At 42.0% G+C, this 18008-nt stretch overlaps 1 protein-coding gene across 2 annotated transcripts in view; it reads right to left on the bottom strand.

The window, feature by feature from the left end:
• Positions 1 to 18008, bottom strand: part of LVRN (laeverin) — a 65719-nt gene that overhangs the window by 44189 nt on the left and 3522 nt on the right. For both annotated transcript variants that reach the window (XM_026649208.2, XM_026649210.2), the window contains exons 2-3: positions 6339 to 6481; positions 3704 to 3843 (exon numbers count right to left, since the gene is read on the bottom strand). In XM_026649208.2, coding sequence (XP_026504993.1) covers positions 3704 to 3843; positions 6339 to 6481 — 283 coding nt within the window. The remainder of the gene's footprint in view (positions 1 to 3703; positions 3844 to 6338; positions 6482 to 18008) is intronic.

Below are 18008 nucleotides of genomic sequence, written 5' to 3'. Positions count from 1 at the left end.
ATATAACCGCATTTGCTCCAATCCCTCAGATAGAGACAAGCACCTACAAGATCTCTATCAAGCATTCTTAAAACTACAATACCCACCTGCTGAAGTGAAAAAACAGATTGACAGAGCCAGACGAGTACCCAGAAGTCACCTCCTACAAGACAGGCCCAACAAAGAAAATAACAGAACACCACTAGCTGTCACCTTCAGCCCCCAACTAAAACCTCTCCAGCGCATCATCAGAGATCTACAACCTATCCTGAAAGATGATCCTTTACTCTCACAGATCTTGGGAGACAGACCTGTCCTCGCTTACAGACAACCCCCCAACCTAAAGCAAATACTCACCAGCAACCACACATCACTGAACAAAAACACTGACCCAGGAACCTATCCTTGTAACAAAGCCCGATGCCAACTCTGTCCACATATCTATTCAAGTGACATCATCACAGGGCCTAATCACATCAGCCATACCATCAGGGGCTCGTTCACCTGCAAATCTACCAATGTGATATATGCCATCATGTGCCAGCAATGCCCCTCTGCCATGTACATTGGCCAAACCGGACAGTGTCTACGCAAAAGAATTAATGGACACAAATCTGACATCAGGAATCATAATACTCAAAAACCAGTGGGAGAACACTTTAACCTGTCTGGTCATTCAATGACAGACCTGCGGGTGGCTATCTTACAACAGACAAACTTCAAAAACAGACTCCAACGAGAGACTGCTGAGCTGGAATTGATATGCAAACTAGATACGATCAACTCAGGATTGAATAAGGACTGGGAATGGCTGAGCCATTACAAACATTGAATCTATCTCCCCTTGTAAGTATTCTCACACTTCTTATCAAACTGTCTGTACTGAGCTATCTTGATTATCACTTCAAAAGTTTTTTTCACTTACTTAATTGGCCTCTCAGAGTTGGTAAGACAACTCCCACCTGTTCATGCTCTCTGTATGTGTGTATATATATCTCCTCAATATGTTTCACTCTATATGCATCCGAAGAAGTGGGCTGTAGCCCACGAAAGCTTATGCTCTAATAAATTTGTTAGTCTCTAAGGTGCCACAAGTACTCCTGTTCTTTTTGTGGATACAGACTAACACGACTGCTACTCTGAAACCTGATAGTTTCCTAGTTATTCTTTTATTAAATATGAAACACCACCTTATAACATAATAACATTGAAGACCGCATATTTAAAAGTGATATTTTAACTTGTACCAGCAAAATGGCATGTGCACCTGTCTGTGGTCAGAAATGGGCTTTTGGACAGGCAGATTAGGTATTTGCATGAATAAACTGATAAATATACTGTTACCCCATCAATATGCCCATATGGGTGCATGCATTAATCGGAGGCCCTTTGAAAATTTAGCCAGCAAGTTTTGAATACATAGCAGTTTGCAAAATTAAACGTAGATGTGAGTTCTGCACATGCAAGTGCTTGTACATGTAAAATTTCTGGGCACAGTTTTAGAGGCATTTGATCTCCAGATTTTAATTTCAAGTGAAAAAGTACGGGTATTCAGTTAACATAGTCTCTCCAGCCTTGAGCTCCCCTTTTCTGACAATGTATTGTAAGAGTCTCAAAACAGCATACCATTGTGTTCTTCAATACCCAGACACAAAGGGTAGAGTTAAAATCATAGTACAGCTTGAACTTTAAATACCCTGGCGTATAGCAGACTCTCGTGGATATAATTTCAAACAGACATTTATTGTAAACTATTCTTGCAAAAGAGACAAAGAATTAACTGTTTGTCCATTAATGCACATACTTTGGAGGTGAAACTTGGATATCTATGTTTGAAAATTAAAGACAAAATCCTGCCCCTTCTGCTTTCCAACAGCAGCAGAGAAGGACTGCAACCAAATGCTCACAAGTACTAATTTGGGGGTCTGGCTACTGTCCTAATAAGCACATCTTGGCTCAACGAGATACAGTAACTCCTCACTTAACGTTGTAGTTATGTTCCTGAAAAATGCGACTTTAAGCGAAACAATGTTAAGCAAATCCAATTTCCCCATAAGAATTAATGTAAATGAGGGGGTTAGGTTCCAGGGAAATTTTTTTCACCAGACAAAAGACTATCTTATCTATATACCCACACACACAGTATAAGTTTTAAACAATCAATTTAATACTGGTACACAGTGATGATGATTGTGAAACTTGGTTGAGGTGGAAGAGTCAGAGGGTGGGATATTTCCCTTACTGCTAAATGATGAACTAGCAATTAGCTGAGCCCTCAAGGGTTAACTCTCTCACTCTGCGGGGCAGCAGGAATGGAGGGAGATATGCGCATTTCCCTTAAGTACACTACCTTGTTAATTAGATCAACTTGCTGAGACGCAGCTGCTACAAGCTCCCTCGGTCCTGAGCCCTGCTCTATGGAAGGTGGGGTAAGCGGGTTGCAGGAGGGAGGGGGACACCCTGAGATTAGCCCCCCTCTTCCTTCCCTCCCCCCCCCCCGGCACAGCAAGCAGGAGTCTCGGGGAGCAGCTCCAAGACAGAGGGCAGGAGCAGCAAATGGCAGTGGGGGGAGGGACACAGCTGAACTGCAGGCAGCTGCTGCACAGGGAACTTAGGGGAGTGGGGAGCTGATAGGGGGAGCTGATAGGGGGGCTGCCGGTCCACCCTGGTTCCAAGGCCCCACCAGCTTGCTGCAACGGGCTGCTCTTCCTGCAAGCAGTAGACAAAGCAGGTGGCTGCCAAACGACGTTAGAAGGGAGCATTACACAACTTTAAACGAGCATGTTCCCTAATTGATCAGCAACGTAACAACGAAACAACATTAACCGGGACGACTTTAAGTAAGGAGTTACTGTATAGTCTGCAATTTTGGAGGCTTGGTCAGACCTCCAAGCTCCCAACATGTCTGATGTAGTGTGCAACAGGCACCATACCAGTGTATGCTTCTCCATTATAAAGGAGCAGTAGAGTGCTTTCTGCTGCACATTTGTAGTGTCTTCTATGGACCAGCCTGAGCCATTGTGCTTTGCAGTAGTGGGATGGCTATGGGACCCACCATGTAACTAATACTTCTTTGGCATTCATTAAGTGAATCAAATACTAAGGGTAAACTTTACCCTTGGCTCAATATTATTTTAGCATAGATTTTTATATCTAATCGCCTTTTGTTTTTCAACAAACAAAATTAAACATAATAATAAAATAACAACTTTTTGACATTTTTTTCCTTAAAGAGTTATAGATACAATACCACAACAGGACAATTGTAACATGGTATGGACATCATTCACTGCATAGGAAAACTAACTTGAGGGCATACAATAGGAGCTTTTAAAAGTTAAAAATTGTGTCAATATTCAAAAACAGTATAAGTTATACAGTATACGTCTATACTAAGGACTTGAAGCACAGCACTGTTCCCATTCAAGTCATTAGGGTTGGGATTTTCAAAGGAACTTAAGAGAGGTTTTATTCTGCTCATAAATCACATCAGAATTTATTTATGTAGTGATCTGTACAGAGTATATAAACTCTAATTATTATGAAGGAGATTTTTCTGCACATGTATTTATTGGATAAATGTTAACAGTTTTACCATGTAATCAAATACTTTCAAAATAGGACGTATATTCAATACAAGTTACATCTTATCAAACATACAGTGCACCACAGAACCAATTTATTCTGTTAGCTGCTCTAATGAGTGATGCAGACTCTTATTTACCTCATTGCCCCTTTCAGTCCTGGTGATGTAATCAAAGTCACAAACCACAAAAGCAGTTAGATAAGTTGACATTTTCAGTGTCGTGTTAAATGTGGTAACAGTCCATAGGCTTCCATTCTCATCTTTCATTTCAGATGTATCTAGAATAAAAACAATTTTAGTATAGAAACAAACTATCGCTACTATACAATAAAACAAGAGTTTGTGTTTTCAAACCAATCTTTTATACATCTCTTTATTACATTTTAATACTCTGTATGACAGCACTGGCTACATATATTTTGGCAATAGCACCATGCCAACTTTCCCACTTAGCTCATTCCATGTACTTGAATTATGACCTTAAATACAAAGACTCTACTACTCCACTCCTCAGCTTCTTAATCAAAATCTATGAAGCATATCAAACTTTGCATTAGTTTTGGGATGTGGAAAAGCATAAAAAAATATTCATCCATGCTATACTTCTATAATATGTATGTTCATAATATCACTCAAGTAAATATCAAACATGCCTGAGAGTTATCAAATACTTAAATCTCACATGCTTCAAATAAAGGGCCCAATCAGACCGTCCACAGAAAAACACATGGAAGGAGGTTCTGAGAGAGGAAATATTTGCAGACTACCTTCACAGATATTCCCCTGTTTTAGTCCCAAAGTTACATTACATGCCTCACAGATTTGGTAACCATTGACATTTATTACTTAAAATTATGTACATGAGAAATAAAGAATCATGACAATGAGGATATTAAAAGAGACATTTACACACGAAAGGAAGGAATCTCACAGCTTTTTAGGTTTCCTGCATGAATACTATCTGTCCCTCATTTGGCATCTTTGTCACACACAGCATCCCACATTAGGTGAGAATCAGTGGTGAGAAACATTGCCAGAGCAGTATATAATAGCTTGCACTGCTGCTGACCCTGTCATGTCTATTCTGTGGATTAACAGAAGATTTCAATTATGTGACTGTTAAGGCAGTTTTCATAAGCACCCAAGAATTTTTTTTTAAGATACACACAATCTCCCCCGCACCCTGTCCTTAAAAAACAGAAGTATAGCTCTCACACGTACAACACCACAACTTCAGAAGTAAGTAAAAGTCATGCAGTAAAATATACTGAGTAAACACTGTACAGTAAGACTCAAAACATGAACTGTTGTGCAATCAAATATCACAGCTACCAGACATGGATATGTCACCATTGAAAGGTGACCCAATACCACCACCACCCACCTTTCAAGACTGTGACTGTGCATATTTACCTGTGAATTTATAGATTTTTACTAACCCTCTCTGACTTTTTTTTCAGACCTACTAAATAATATTCCTGCCTCAACAACCCATGTCTCTTAGGACTTGCCTACACACAAAAATTAATCTGGAATAAAAGTAGAGTATGAATTCAAAACAGATTAAGTATTCCTGATTAACTCCATGTGCAGATTCTTATTCCAAAATAAGGCACTCATATTCTGGGGGCCAGGGGGAAGTTTGCACATGGAGTTAATCAGGAATAGCTATTCCAAAATAAGTCCCTCTCTCAGGCTGGTTGGCCCTTTAAGGCAAGTTGGACTGAGCCTTGCCCATGACCTAGCAGTTACCCGTTAATCTTTCCTCTGATCTAGCCAGGTAGGGATAATTAGTGATCCCAGCTAGGTGTAATGGAGTTATAATGACTGACCCCAGCCACAGAGGACAACTTAAATGGAGCTGAGCTCAGTTGAGGGAAGAAGACCCGGGAGAGGGGAGGTAGGGAGTTCCCTCTCACTAGGAAGGCAGAAGAAATAGAATCAATCCCTGTAATGGGCCTGAAATGGGGGCAAGATCCAGGGAGAGACTGCAGAGATGGCAGGACTCTTTGGAGAAAAGCCCACAGGGAGTAGAGTAGACTGTTGTGTCAGGGAACCCTGAGATAGGGTTTGTAAGTGGAAGCAGAAGACTTAAGTAGCCCAAGGGGGCAACAAAAACTATTCAGATTTGTTTTGATTTTCATTTGGACCTTTCGGTTACCTCAGATAGGGTTTGAACTTTGTGACTTGGCCAGAAGGCTGAGCCATGGAAGATCTTGTTAGAGGCAGATGCCAGCAAAAGGCACTGGAAAAAAGGAGACCACTGACATTGGGGGGGAGGGGGGGGAGGAGGGCACTCCAGGGAGCAGTTTTCCCCACCCTACTCCCCATGTAGACAAACCCTAACCCTTTCTGTCCCCAAACAGGAGCAGCAACTGCCTCCTTTTAGGAGATGGAGTCCTCCTCCAGTAATCTATCAACATCACTCTTTTGACCAGCAAGGACTACCATAGGACCATTCAAAGTCTTTCCACACAGACCTGAGAACCTGGCCTCTGCAACATCATGTTCTGCTAACCTCCTTCCACTTACATTTCTTTTTTTACAGTTAACCTCCAGTCCATGCTCTGTATTATTGCTCTGTATTGCTAGGACAGAACACATTAATTGAACAGAATTTTCAAATATTTGAGCTTTTAGTCCATGGATAACAGATCACTATAGTACAGGATGATACAGTAAAATAATGTGCTATGATTATACACTGTTGAAGTAAATTCAAACCTTTATTAAGGTAACTTGGAGAAATACAGATGTCTATTTTTTAACCTACCTATAGCAGGCATGTTGGAAAGGGCCACATAACTGGGATGATGGACAATTATGATATTAAAGGTTGCCTTCATGGCAGGTTCATCAAAGCAGGGATAAACAGTCCTGGCATATGTTGGTTCAAGCTGTGATGCAATCAGCATACTAAATTGGAAATACAGATATGGTTAATCCAGCATGTTGTAGCTGATCAAAACCATTATATAGTGCACAAAATCTGCCAAGTTAGAAAAAGAAAAGGTAAATCATATACATATGTGGATTTAGAAAAGGGTTAGTCATTATTTAGAGAAATTTATGACTCAGTTGTCCCCCACAGAGATCCATGTGCAGATTTGCGCATTGTTTAATTCAGCCATTTTAATGGCTAATTCTTTTCTTACATGTCTTTCTTTTCTAACTGAAGAGTTCACATTTTTATGTATTTGTTCTTACTGCTTGTGGTAGTTTGGAAGAGGGCTTTTGGGCAGAGTGCAGCGGGCCAGGGGAGAACCCAATGGCCAAATTTTCAAAAGTGTCCACTGGTTTTGGGTGCCCAACTTTAGACAATTGAGGAAAATCCTTACTGGAGAGAAGCAGGGAAGATACTGACGGAGGGGGAGGGATAGCTCAGTGGTTTGAGCATTGGCCTGCTAAACCCAGGGTTGTGAATTCAATCCTTGAGGGAGCCATTTAGGGAACTGGGGAAAAAAATCTGCCTGGGGATTGGTCCTGCTTTGAGCAGGGGGTTGGACTAGATGACCTCCTGAGGTCCCTTCCAACCCTGATATTCTATGATTCCCTGTACAAACCAAATGCAGATGCATCACTGTAACAGGGATTGGAGGCAGATCTACAGGTAGACCACGAGAGGATACAGCTGGAGATGAACCACCTGTGTTTTGAAAACCAGCTGCTTGAAGATGGGTATCACCAAGGTGAGAGAGAAGATGGGTAGTGCCAATGTGAGACAGAAGACAGGGAGTGCCACTGACAGCATGAGGAAAGAGAGAAGGACGGGGAATGTCAATATCATCTTGAAATGGTCAGATTGTACCCACAAAACCCTAATCCGGTAGGTGAAACCAGACGCCACGTATCTGTCCCAATGGGTGGCAGAGACTCCAAATTATTTCCTTGCTTTAAGGAAGGCAATGATATGGATGTGTTTCTAAATGCTTTTAAAATGGGGTGTGAATTGAATAAGATAGGGCAGGAGGACATGGTCTGGTGCCTAGCTCCATTACTATCACAAACGAAGGACTTAGACATTTTCACCCTTATGGACAGAGAGAAATATAAACATCATGGGCAACATAAACAAGCTTTCTTGCCAAAGTTCAAACTTCTCCCTGCATATAGAAGGTCTGGGGAGTTCAGAAAAAAAGGGACATGATCTATGCTGAGGTTTCACTTCAAATTATGGGCTATATAAGAAAATGGGGAACTGGTTGGAGGGTTTCCATGGTCGATGAGGTCTATGAATTAATGGGCTTAGAACAATTCCTTAAACTCTGCTACCCCAACCTGAAATAATGGTTAATAGACAAAGATCCTAGAGGCATGACCATATCTGGGAAATGGGCCGACTAACATGCAGACAGTCCATTGGCAGTTGAAAGAAAAATCAAGGGAGATAGCACAAATCTGACCACCCAATCAAGACCCCTCCTCCCCCCCGAAGGGACTAAATCCAGAAATGGTAGGAGGCAAACCATAATAAGGGCCCAAAAAGGGAACCTGGGGAGCTGATATGTTTTTATTGCCATAAAAGTGGTCATAAGACAAAATACTGCCTGATGCTAGGGAGATCAGAGGCTAGTTGTAGCACACAGCAGGTCCAGGTGGCAATGACTCCACTACCAGTGGAACCAAAACTAGTCCTATCAGTGAACTTGACTCTATTAGACTCCAAATGGGAATCAATTAAACACTGTTTCCCAGTGGAGGTGGATGGGAAACAGCCCAACGATGGAGGGATACTGGAACCCAAGTAACTGGTATGCCCATGAGCAGTGGACACCTCATGGATCAGTCCAGATAGACTCATAACCATTCAGGGAATAATAGGTCCCCATTTCCATGTCCCTGTGGCTCCGATCCACCTGAAATGGGGTGGCAACCAGGGCCCGAATACTGTTGGGGTACCCTCCCAACTACCAGAAGAGGTCTTGCTAGGAAATGACCTACAGTCCTGGGCCTGCGCCACTTTTATGGTTACTTGGAGCCAAAAACAGAAAGCCACAGCCCCTGCCTCAGACCGAGCTGAAAGTTGGCACACAGCTTTGAGCCGCTGCCTGACAGTGTAAGTGCATGGCCTGGGCCTAGGCAGAGTCCTCCTGATTCCTCCTCTGAGGTCTGTGTAAGTGGGCCCCAGTGAGCAGACTAAGCTCTCCCAGTTTCCGCTTTGGAAATCAAGCAGAAACAATTAACTGACTCCTCAAGGAAAACCTAGGGCTGCAGCAGACTCCCCTGGCAACTTCCTGGCAGGATGGCACCTGGAAAGGTTTCTCTGGGATCAGAGTTTGCTTTACATAGAGTGGATGCTCCTTAAGAATGTTGAGCCACGGAGTGTACAGAAACAATTGGTGGTATCACAAAAGTACCATCTTAGACTACTCAGGCTAGTTGGGACACTTGGGAATACAGCTCAGCAAACAGCGCTTACTCCTGAATTTCTACTGGGCTTGGGTTTTTGAGGCAGTGCAAAAATACAGTAAGAGCTGTGACCCCTGTCAGAGGGTGGGAAATGGCTGGAATAAGGGCAAGGCTGTCCTGATTCCTCCTCCCATTATAGAGGAACCCTTTCAGAGGATTGCTATGGACATTGTGGGACCCCTTACCAAAACTACCCATATGGAGAAAAAATATATTATTGTGGTAGTACTGCTATCAAGAAGTGGTAGCTCTCCTCCATAGAGGCAGACAAGTTGGCTGATACCTTGCTAACAACATTCAGCCGGGGGCAGGGGCAGTTTTCCCTGAGGTGTTGATTGATCACGGGGCAAACTTATGTCTGCCCTACATGAAGGGCTATGGGAGAAATGTGCGATTCCACAATTTTGGTCGTCTCCCTACTACCCCCACACTACCAGGCTGGTTGAGAGATTTAATGGAATCCTTAAAATAATATTGAAAATTTTGTGGACCAACAGCCTGGTGATTGGGATAAATATTTACTTGACCTGTTATTTGCCTATTAGGAGGTTCTCCAGGAATCCACAGGATTCTCCCCTTTGGAACTTCTCTATTGGAGGAGGGTACAGGGCCCCCTGGACCTAATGAGGGCAGAGTGGGAACGTACAGTCTCTCCCAAGGAAATGTCCATGGTGGAGTACTGGTTGGGTTTCTGGGGAAAAATTCACTGAGCTCCTGAGTTTTCACTGACAGAATCTATCTAGAGCTTGGAAGAAACAGAAAGTCTGGCATGACCACACCACATGTGGTCTGACATATGGTACAGGGGACCAAGTTATGAGGGTCATTCCAGTGTTAGAGGCACTGCGCATGTGCTGTCAGTGCCAAATCCTGAGCATAAAGTGGTTTGATGTTGTGGAAAATGTCACAATCTTGCTCCAGCATATATAGATAACATTTGTATTTTCAGTCAGATTTGGGAAGAGCATGTGACCCCTGTAAGGAAGATGCTTTATAGCATTCAGATGGTAGGCCTGACTGTAGAGGTGGAAAAATGCAAGGTGGGGATGGCAGAAGTGGGCTATTCTGACCATGAGTGGAGAGGGGCTGCATAAAACCAGAGCCTGCAAGAGTGGAGGTTATTAAGAATTGCCCCACTCTCCAGACACAAAAACAAGGTACAATTCTTTACTGGGATGGCCAGATATTACCAGAGGTTGTCCCTCACTGATCTATGTGTAAGAAGGGTAAGTCAGGCAAGGTTATCTGGTCCAAACAGAGTCAATGCAACTTCTGTGAACTGAAAGAAGCCATAAGTACAGACCCAGTTCTGGTATATCCAGACTTTGAAAAGGCTTCCATGGTATTCACAGATGCCTCTGACACAGGCTCAGGGCTGTGCTGATGCAAGCTGATGAAAAGAGGAGAGGCACCCCAGAGTGTATGGGAGCAAGAAATTGCATCCCTGAGGAAAAACAACTATGCAACAATGGAAAAAGAATATTTGGTTATGGTGTGGGCCCTCAGCAAACTACAGCTCTACTCTTTTGGATGACATTTCACTGCATGCAGTGACCATTTCCCACTCACCTGGCTACATCAAATAAAAAGGACAAATGCCACATTGCTAAAATAGAGATTAGTGCTCCAAGATTAAGATGGAAATGATTCGTGTTAAAGGGAATGCAAATTTGGTTGCTGATGCCCTGTCCAGGAAATAAGAAAATGGATTCCCCTAGGATGCAGGCCAACCACCCTAGGCCATATCTATATGTACAGCACTGCATCTGTACTGATACAGCTGCGCCACTGCAGCACCTGAGGTGAAGATGCTCTACGCCAACAGGAGAGAGCTCTCCTGTCAGCATAAAAAACCGCCTCCACAAGCAGCATGAGCTATGTCGGCATGAGAAGCTCTCCCCCCAACACAGTGCTGTGCACACAAATGCTTATGTCGGTGTAATTTATGTCACTCAGGGGAGTTGAATATTCACATCCTTCAGCGACATAATTTTTTTAGACAGGCTGTAGTGTAGACATAGCCCTAGTTAAACCCACTTTGGCAGGGGAGATGCGATAGATGGCAATTTCCTGCACTATCCTTGGAAAGCTTTATAGTATTAAGTTTATGTATTATTTTGAGCTGGGATTATATGTAACCCCTCTAGAGGGGAGATGTGATGTGAAGTCTGGTAGTTCAAAGGACTATATTGAAAATGTGCCAGACAAGAATAAACTTTTTGACAATAAGTGTGGAGTTCCTGAGGAATACTTAGGGAGAGGTTAATGCAAATTCCCCATCTCCGGTTATGCAAAAACTCAGCCTTTTGCAGCTAAGCCCTGAGGAAGGGGTCATTGTCTGCTGATTATCTCTTCTCGGAGACTGGAGATCAAGGACTTGTATAAAGAAACTGCTCAACTGCCCAGCCAGGGATCTGGTTCTGAATCTGAGATTGTCATGAACATGTAACAACAGGGCAAACCCAGTTGTGGGTTTTGAAGGATTGACCAGAGCTTGAGGGTGGAGTTGGGGGTGATCTCTGGTAAGCATTTTTGCTCACCTAAAGATCTTTTATTGTTTTTAATGTTCTCCCTGTAAGAATAAAAGTGCTTGCTTAGAAAGAGTTCTGTGGTAACCTATAATTGCAAGCAACACACAGCTCATAGCCTCTCTAGAGAGAAAACAAAGTACAGCTGGTGGCCTTTTAGGCAGTCTGGCTTGCTGGGGATATATCACAGTGTAAATCCAGGAAGTTGTGCAGCCTTAAAGAACTCCAGTCAGGGTGGAGTGAGACATGGGTCTCTGCCCAAGAGGTAATGGCTGGGAGCCAGAAACCTTTAAATGGGTGCCCTCAAGGGAGCACAGAGGAGGAATACAGGGGCAGTTACCCTTAAACTATGATAGCCCTCCCTTAGGGTTTCCACAGAGTTAGAGAGCTCCTTTAATCTCTATGGATTCCATAGAAGCTGCAATGGCATAGGTTATGTAGGGGGTGGACCTAATGAGTATATCAGTGCATAAATCTGCCACCCTAACCATGCCCCTCCCCAACCAGCAATGCCCAATATTGGGGTAGCACTTGCTGTTGGTCTTAGGAGATGTTGTGGGCACCTTGCACCACTGCAAACTCCCCAACCCCAGTGGAATTTCTGTCTCTGCCTCTCCCTCCCACCCCCCCATGCCAGGATTTGTGCCAGTAGAAGCTAGGAGAGAGCCTGCATGAATTTGGTACACTGCCTGCAAATAATTCTCATTACAAAGCATAACACAAATGTTGGCCAAGGCATTATTATAAAAAGAATTAAAGGTTGTTTTTCCAGCAGATTTCCACATAAAAAGAAAATAAAAGTAAAATGAATATGCTTAATCTACTGTACATAAACAGTAGGTGTTTCACCCCAGTATCTCAGGTCAGGCAGTGGTATGACTCACTGTTTGTTTGCTTGCTTGCTTATTTTTAAAAGATCCTAATGTGACTGAATTGCTAGTAAACTTTATTCCACATTGCATATCTACCACATTTGACACAAATCAGTCCAAATGGAATTTTATTTTCCTAAGGCCCAGGATTGTATAAGCAGACAAATTAACTCCCCCCACTATTCCTCTTTTGCACAAATAAATTTGTAGAAAATTAACCTTTTTATAAACTATTTTAAGAAATTCTGTATAACAATGCCAGAGGCTAGCAAAATAAAATCAAAATTAGAGTATTCCCAAATAAGGGCAACCTGACTGTTAACAGGCTCTTTAAGAATAAGGCATGATTATTTCAGCTATTCCAAGTTGTATTTCACCTTGTATGAAATTAACTACGTTTAAAACACTCGAAATCTTTTTCATCATGTATAAAGACTTCATGTTTATAGGCGATAAGCTGGCATTTCTGCAATAACTCCTATTAACACCCTTCTTGCTAGAACATAATAGTATTAGGATGACACTGGAAGTATAACAGTCTCCACCTTCTCCCCTGTCCCAACTGTTTAGGAAAGTAACATTTCTGAAATCGTTAACACTGTTTACACACAACTACAAATTTTTAAAAGCTGTTTACAACCACGTTGAACTCATTTGAACCATGTATGGGAATTGAATCTTAAAGATAGCTTAGTGTAAACCATCTTCGTTTTAGGGTGGAAAACAGGCCTTAGTATGTAACTGTTAGTGGATCATCCCCGGTAATCCATATTGGTCCTGTTTCTAGACCTTATCAATTGACATAATACAGGCAATTTAAAAAAAAGCAGAACAGATAGTGGATTGCCCATTAACACCTACCAGTGTTCATTTAAAACATAAGAACACAAGAACGGCCTGTGACGTTACACCCCATAATGCTTTATAGAAATATACTTATGAGTGTAAATATGACATAACTGGAATATGTTTTATGCTAGATATGCCATGTAACATATATTTGCAAAGGTTATGTTCTACTGAATGTATGCATCCTATTTGTATGCATGTATCATTTTTATATCTGAAGTTATAAGTGTTGGCTCTATGCTTGTATTTAAAGTATTTGCTGTAGGAAGCACATAAGGCAGATTTGGTCAACATAGTGTGAAGGGGTTATTCAAGTAATGGGGAGTACATAACTAACAATGGACTTTGGGAGACGCCAATCCACATCTAAGCCAGGGCCGGCTCCAGGCACCAGGCAACCAAGCTGGTGCTTGGGGCGGCACCTGGAGGGGGGCGGCGCGGCGCTCCGGCCGCCGGGGAGAGCGGGGCCACAGCCGGGCTCGCCGCCCTCCCCCCGGCACTCTGGCCGCCCTCCCCCTGGCCGCCGGGGGGAGAGCGGAGCCCCCGCCGGGGCTCGCCGCCCTCCCCCCGGGGCTCCGGCCGCCCCCCCCCCTCCGCGGCAAAAAAGCCAGAGCCGGCCCTGATCTAAGCTTTCCTGGGAATGTTCAAACTAACATGTAAACAATGGCGTCGGCCTGCAAAAAGCTGAATCATTCATAGACATGTAACTTGCCCAGGTGACTGCAAAACTCCATCTTGTTGAAGGGATTTTACACAGGAGAACAGAGGGGTTTCCACCCACAAGAGAAAAACTATACAAGCCCCTGGAAACTCCTCCATTTGGTCTTCAGCTGGCTCAGAAGATAGCCTCTCGACCCCAAAATGATGTCTGAAAGAAACTGGAACAAAGGACAGTAACTACAGGGGTGTGAGTGATTGATGGACCCAGACTAGGAAGGAGTCTAGTCTGTCAAAGAAGCTTATTGGAACATCTCTGAGGGTGAGATTTACCTGCGTTTAGTTTCCTACTGTATTAGGCTTAGACTTGCATGTTTTTGTTTTATTTTGCTTGGTAATTTACTTTGTTCTGTCTGTTATTACTTGGAACCACTTAAATCCTACTTTTTACATTTAATAAAATCACTTTTTGCTTATTAATTGATCCAGAGCAAATAATTAATTCCTGGGGGAGTAAACAGTTGTGTATAGCTCTCTATCAGTGTTATAGAGGGCGAACAATTTATGAGTTTACCCTGTATAAGCTTTATACAGAGTAAAACAGATTTATTTGGGGTTTGGACCCCATTGGGTACTGGGCATCTGGGTGCTAGAGACAGGAGCACTTCTTAAGCTGTTTTCAGTTAAGCCTGCAGCTCTTGGGGGACATGGCTCAGACCTGGGTCTGTGTTTGTGGCAGGCTAGCGTGTCTGGCACAACAAGACAGGGTACTGAAGTCCCAAGCTGCCAGGGAAAATGGGCTCAGAGGTAATCCCAGCACATCAGGTGGCAGTCCCAAGGGGATCCTGTGATCCAACCTGTCACACGGCCATACTGGATCAGACCAAAGGTCCATCTAGCTCAGTATTCTGTCTTCCGAAAGTGGTCAATGCCAGGTGCCCCAGAGGTAATGAACAGGTAATCATCAAGTGATCCATTTCCTGTCACTCATTTCCAGCTTCTGGCAAACAGAGGCTAGGGATACCATACCTGCCCATCCTGGCTAATAGCCATTGATGCACCTATACTCCATGAATTTATCTAGTTCTTTTTTAAACCCTGTTATAGTCTTGGCCTTCACAACATCCTCTGACAAAGAGTTCCACAGGTTGACCATGCATTGTGTGAAGAAACACTTCCTTTTGTTTGTTTTAAACTTGCTGCCTATTCATTTCATTTGGTGACCCCTAGTTCTTGTGTTATGAGAAGCAGTAAATAACTTGTGAGTCTTCAAGAATCAGTTACATTTGCTATCAGAGGGCAAGACGGTACGTGTACAGAATGGGTACTAAGAAAAATTGCACTGATTAGGATAGTACCCCAAAATCCTAAAATTTAGATGAAATTAAGCCAGTACTTTAGTACAAATTCCATAGGGACATACACTACTCTTGATCTGAGCATACAGCACTCAATTCACAGCAGTGAAAGTTCTGCATGTAGTCTGATGGTAAAACATGCCTCCCAAATTCCATGGACTTAATCCAATACAACTGAAGTAGGACGAAGGAAGACAAGAGTGTCTTTAAAACACCTTTCTGCCTCCCCTAATCCTGACAATGACTCTCTTAGCTATATGCCACCCATGGATTCCCCAGCTTGACCCCCCATAAGGTTAGCTTTCAAGCTATTTTGTACTGTCTGACCAGTGCAAAGCATCCAGAAGTGGGGCCAGGCTTATATTTGACTCCCTTTGGTGCTGTAAGCACTGCAGAAATATACTCCATAGTGGCTACAAATAGTGCCTTCATTTTTCATTTCCTCCCCCACACTTCAAGACCTGATTAAGTGTGTAACTTAGATCACTTGCCATTATCTATAATCAAACAGACCATTAATGGTTATTGTATTCATATTACTTTTTTCTTATTTGTGAGTTTAGTGCTTATGAGAGGACTAGAGAGCTCTTGCTCTATAAGAATTATAGCACAGATGGACACAGGTTTTCCACACCAGTTCACCAATGTGCCTCAACTCTGATTTGGCAAAGTGAGAGAGAAGTTCATTCTCAATGCCAATTAAGCCTTTTGCCTCTATTAAGCTGCCAATAGCTATGTGGACATCTGAGCAGGAGAAACTGTTAGCACAAAGTGATAGAAAACCATTATCTTCTGCAAGTTGTACAGTGGCTTTACCAAAATGACTATCAACCTAGATTTGAACTGAAGACCTAGAGATGAAAGGTGCCCTATTACAGGGGTTGGCAACCTTTCAGAAGGGGTGTGCCGAGTCTTCATTTATTCACTCTAATTTAAGGTTTTGCGTGCCAGTAATACATTTTAACGTTTTTAGAAGGTCTCTTTCTATAAGTCTAGAATATACTAAACTATTGTTATATGTAAAGTAAATAAGGTTTTTAAAATGTTTAAGAAGCTTCATTTAAAATTAAATTAAAATGCAGAGCCCCCCGGACCGGTGGCCAGGACCTGGGCAGTGTGAGTGCTCATGAAAATCAGCTCGCATGCCGCCTTCGGCACGCGTGCCATAGGTTGCCTACCCCTGCCCTATTACATAGTGCCTGGGCTATCCAATCCTCCACTAGAATTAGTCTTCTAAAATAATTAAAATAACCTTGTCAGGTACCTTATTAGACCTTACAAATGATGTCCCAAAAATACATCCATACTGCAGGAGAAGGATTGAGTTTCTGCAGCACAAACTGCGAGAGACTCAGAGCTAGGAAAGGTTTCAGAGATTGAAGACTTCACTCTGAAAGAAGGAGAAGTTACAAAATAGTGTTGCATGGATCAAGTTCAGAGAAAGTCATTTAAAATAAGGAAAGATATGGAAAAATTGACTTAAGAACATCAAGAATGCAGACAAGAACAGATAAGCAAAGCAAACATGTTAAATCTGCAACCCATAGACTTCCTTTGATTCAATCTACTGTCTGGACATAACTGGAATCTTTTAACCAGACTGCAATCTTACATACCATAGTTACTACAGGGTAAATTAAGGATAGAATGGAACAATTCATATAAATCTTTTTGCCACTTTGCTAAGCTATTAAGGGAGGTTGTACCATAAAATGAAGTCACAACATAAAGAACAGAATGTAAATGAATACTTAGAACACATACACAGGATATTCATTTATATACTTAGTGGTGTAATATTCTATGCCTACTTGTATAAAACTAAAAGGGGCTTTCCAAAGAAATTAAGCAAAATATTCTAGTTTTCCTTAACTCAAACTCCATAATTAGACAAATACCATTGTATAAAGAGATCCATGAAAGAACGGATGAAGATTGCAGGAAAAATAGAAGAAATTTGTACAAATAAGCTCCTATTGTTTTTCTCTCAGGCCAACCAACTTCTCAACACACACACACACACATGGAAAAAAGCAGTCAGTGGAAGTTAAATTCTCCAGATTTAGTATCAGTGGAGTTAGGTTATATGAAAGTCACATGACACTTTTTATTTCAATAAAACAAAAAAATTAAGTTTTTTTTTATTATTGGTGTGTGTTCATGCATGAATGGATTTTTTTTTTTTAGCAAAATGAATATTATCTATTTGGCACATTCTTGTAATATCCAACCGCTGATAGACAACATAATCTAGTGAACTAATCAGTAGGTTGGGACCCAAGAATGCCAGAATTCTAATTCTAGCTCTACTGACCTTGAGCAATTCACTACTCCTTAAATTATTAAAGGTGAAAAAAAATTTAAAATCCCATTTTCTGATGTGTTTTGTTTACCTTGTGCATCTCAGTTTGGACAATGAAAAATCAATGAATTAAGTTTCACTTTTGTTTAATGAGTTCCAGATTCTTAGGATAAAATTTGCCAGCGCAAAGTCTATGCAGCATGTAGGCACATAATTGCTATTTTGCAGGTTAATTTATTTAAAATGAATGTTTTTATTTAACTTGTACTGGACCAAGTTGATAGTGTCTCTATATTGTGTACACAGTTTTTTGAAAGTGTAAAGCACTGTCATTGGTGATTTGATTTTTATAGTTGCAGTTAAGCAAATGCTAACATCCATACCACCTAACAAAAACATTCACAGACTCAGGGCCGGCTCTGGCTTTTTTGCCGCCCCAGGCAAAAAAGCCTCTGGCCGCCCCCCCCC

Source organism: Terrapene carolina, unplaced genomic scaffold, assembly GCF_002925995.2.
Source record: "Terrapene carolina triunguis isolate 2854851 unplaced genomic scaffold, T_m_triunguis-2.0 Scaffold69, whole genome shotgun sequence".
Taxonomy (NCBI): Eukaryota; Metazoa; Chordata; order Testudines; family Emydidae; genus Terrapene; species Terrapene triunguis.
This window is presented reverse-complemented; position numbering and strand designations above follow the sequence as displayed.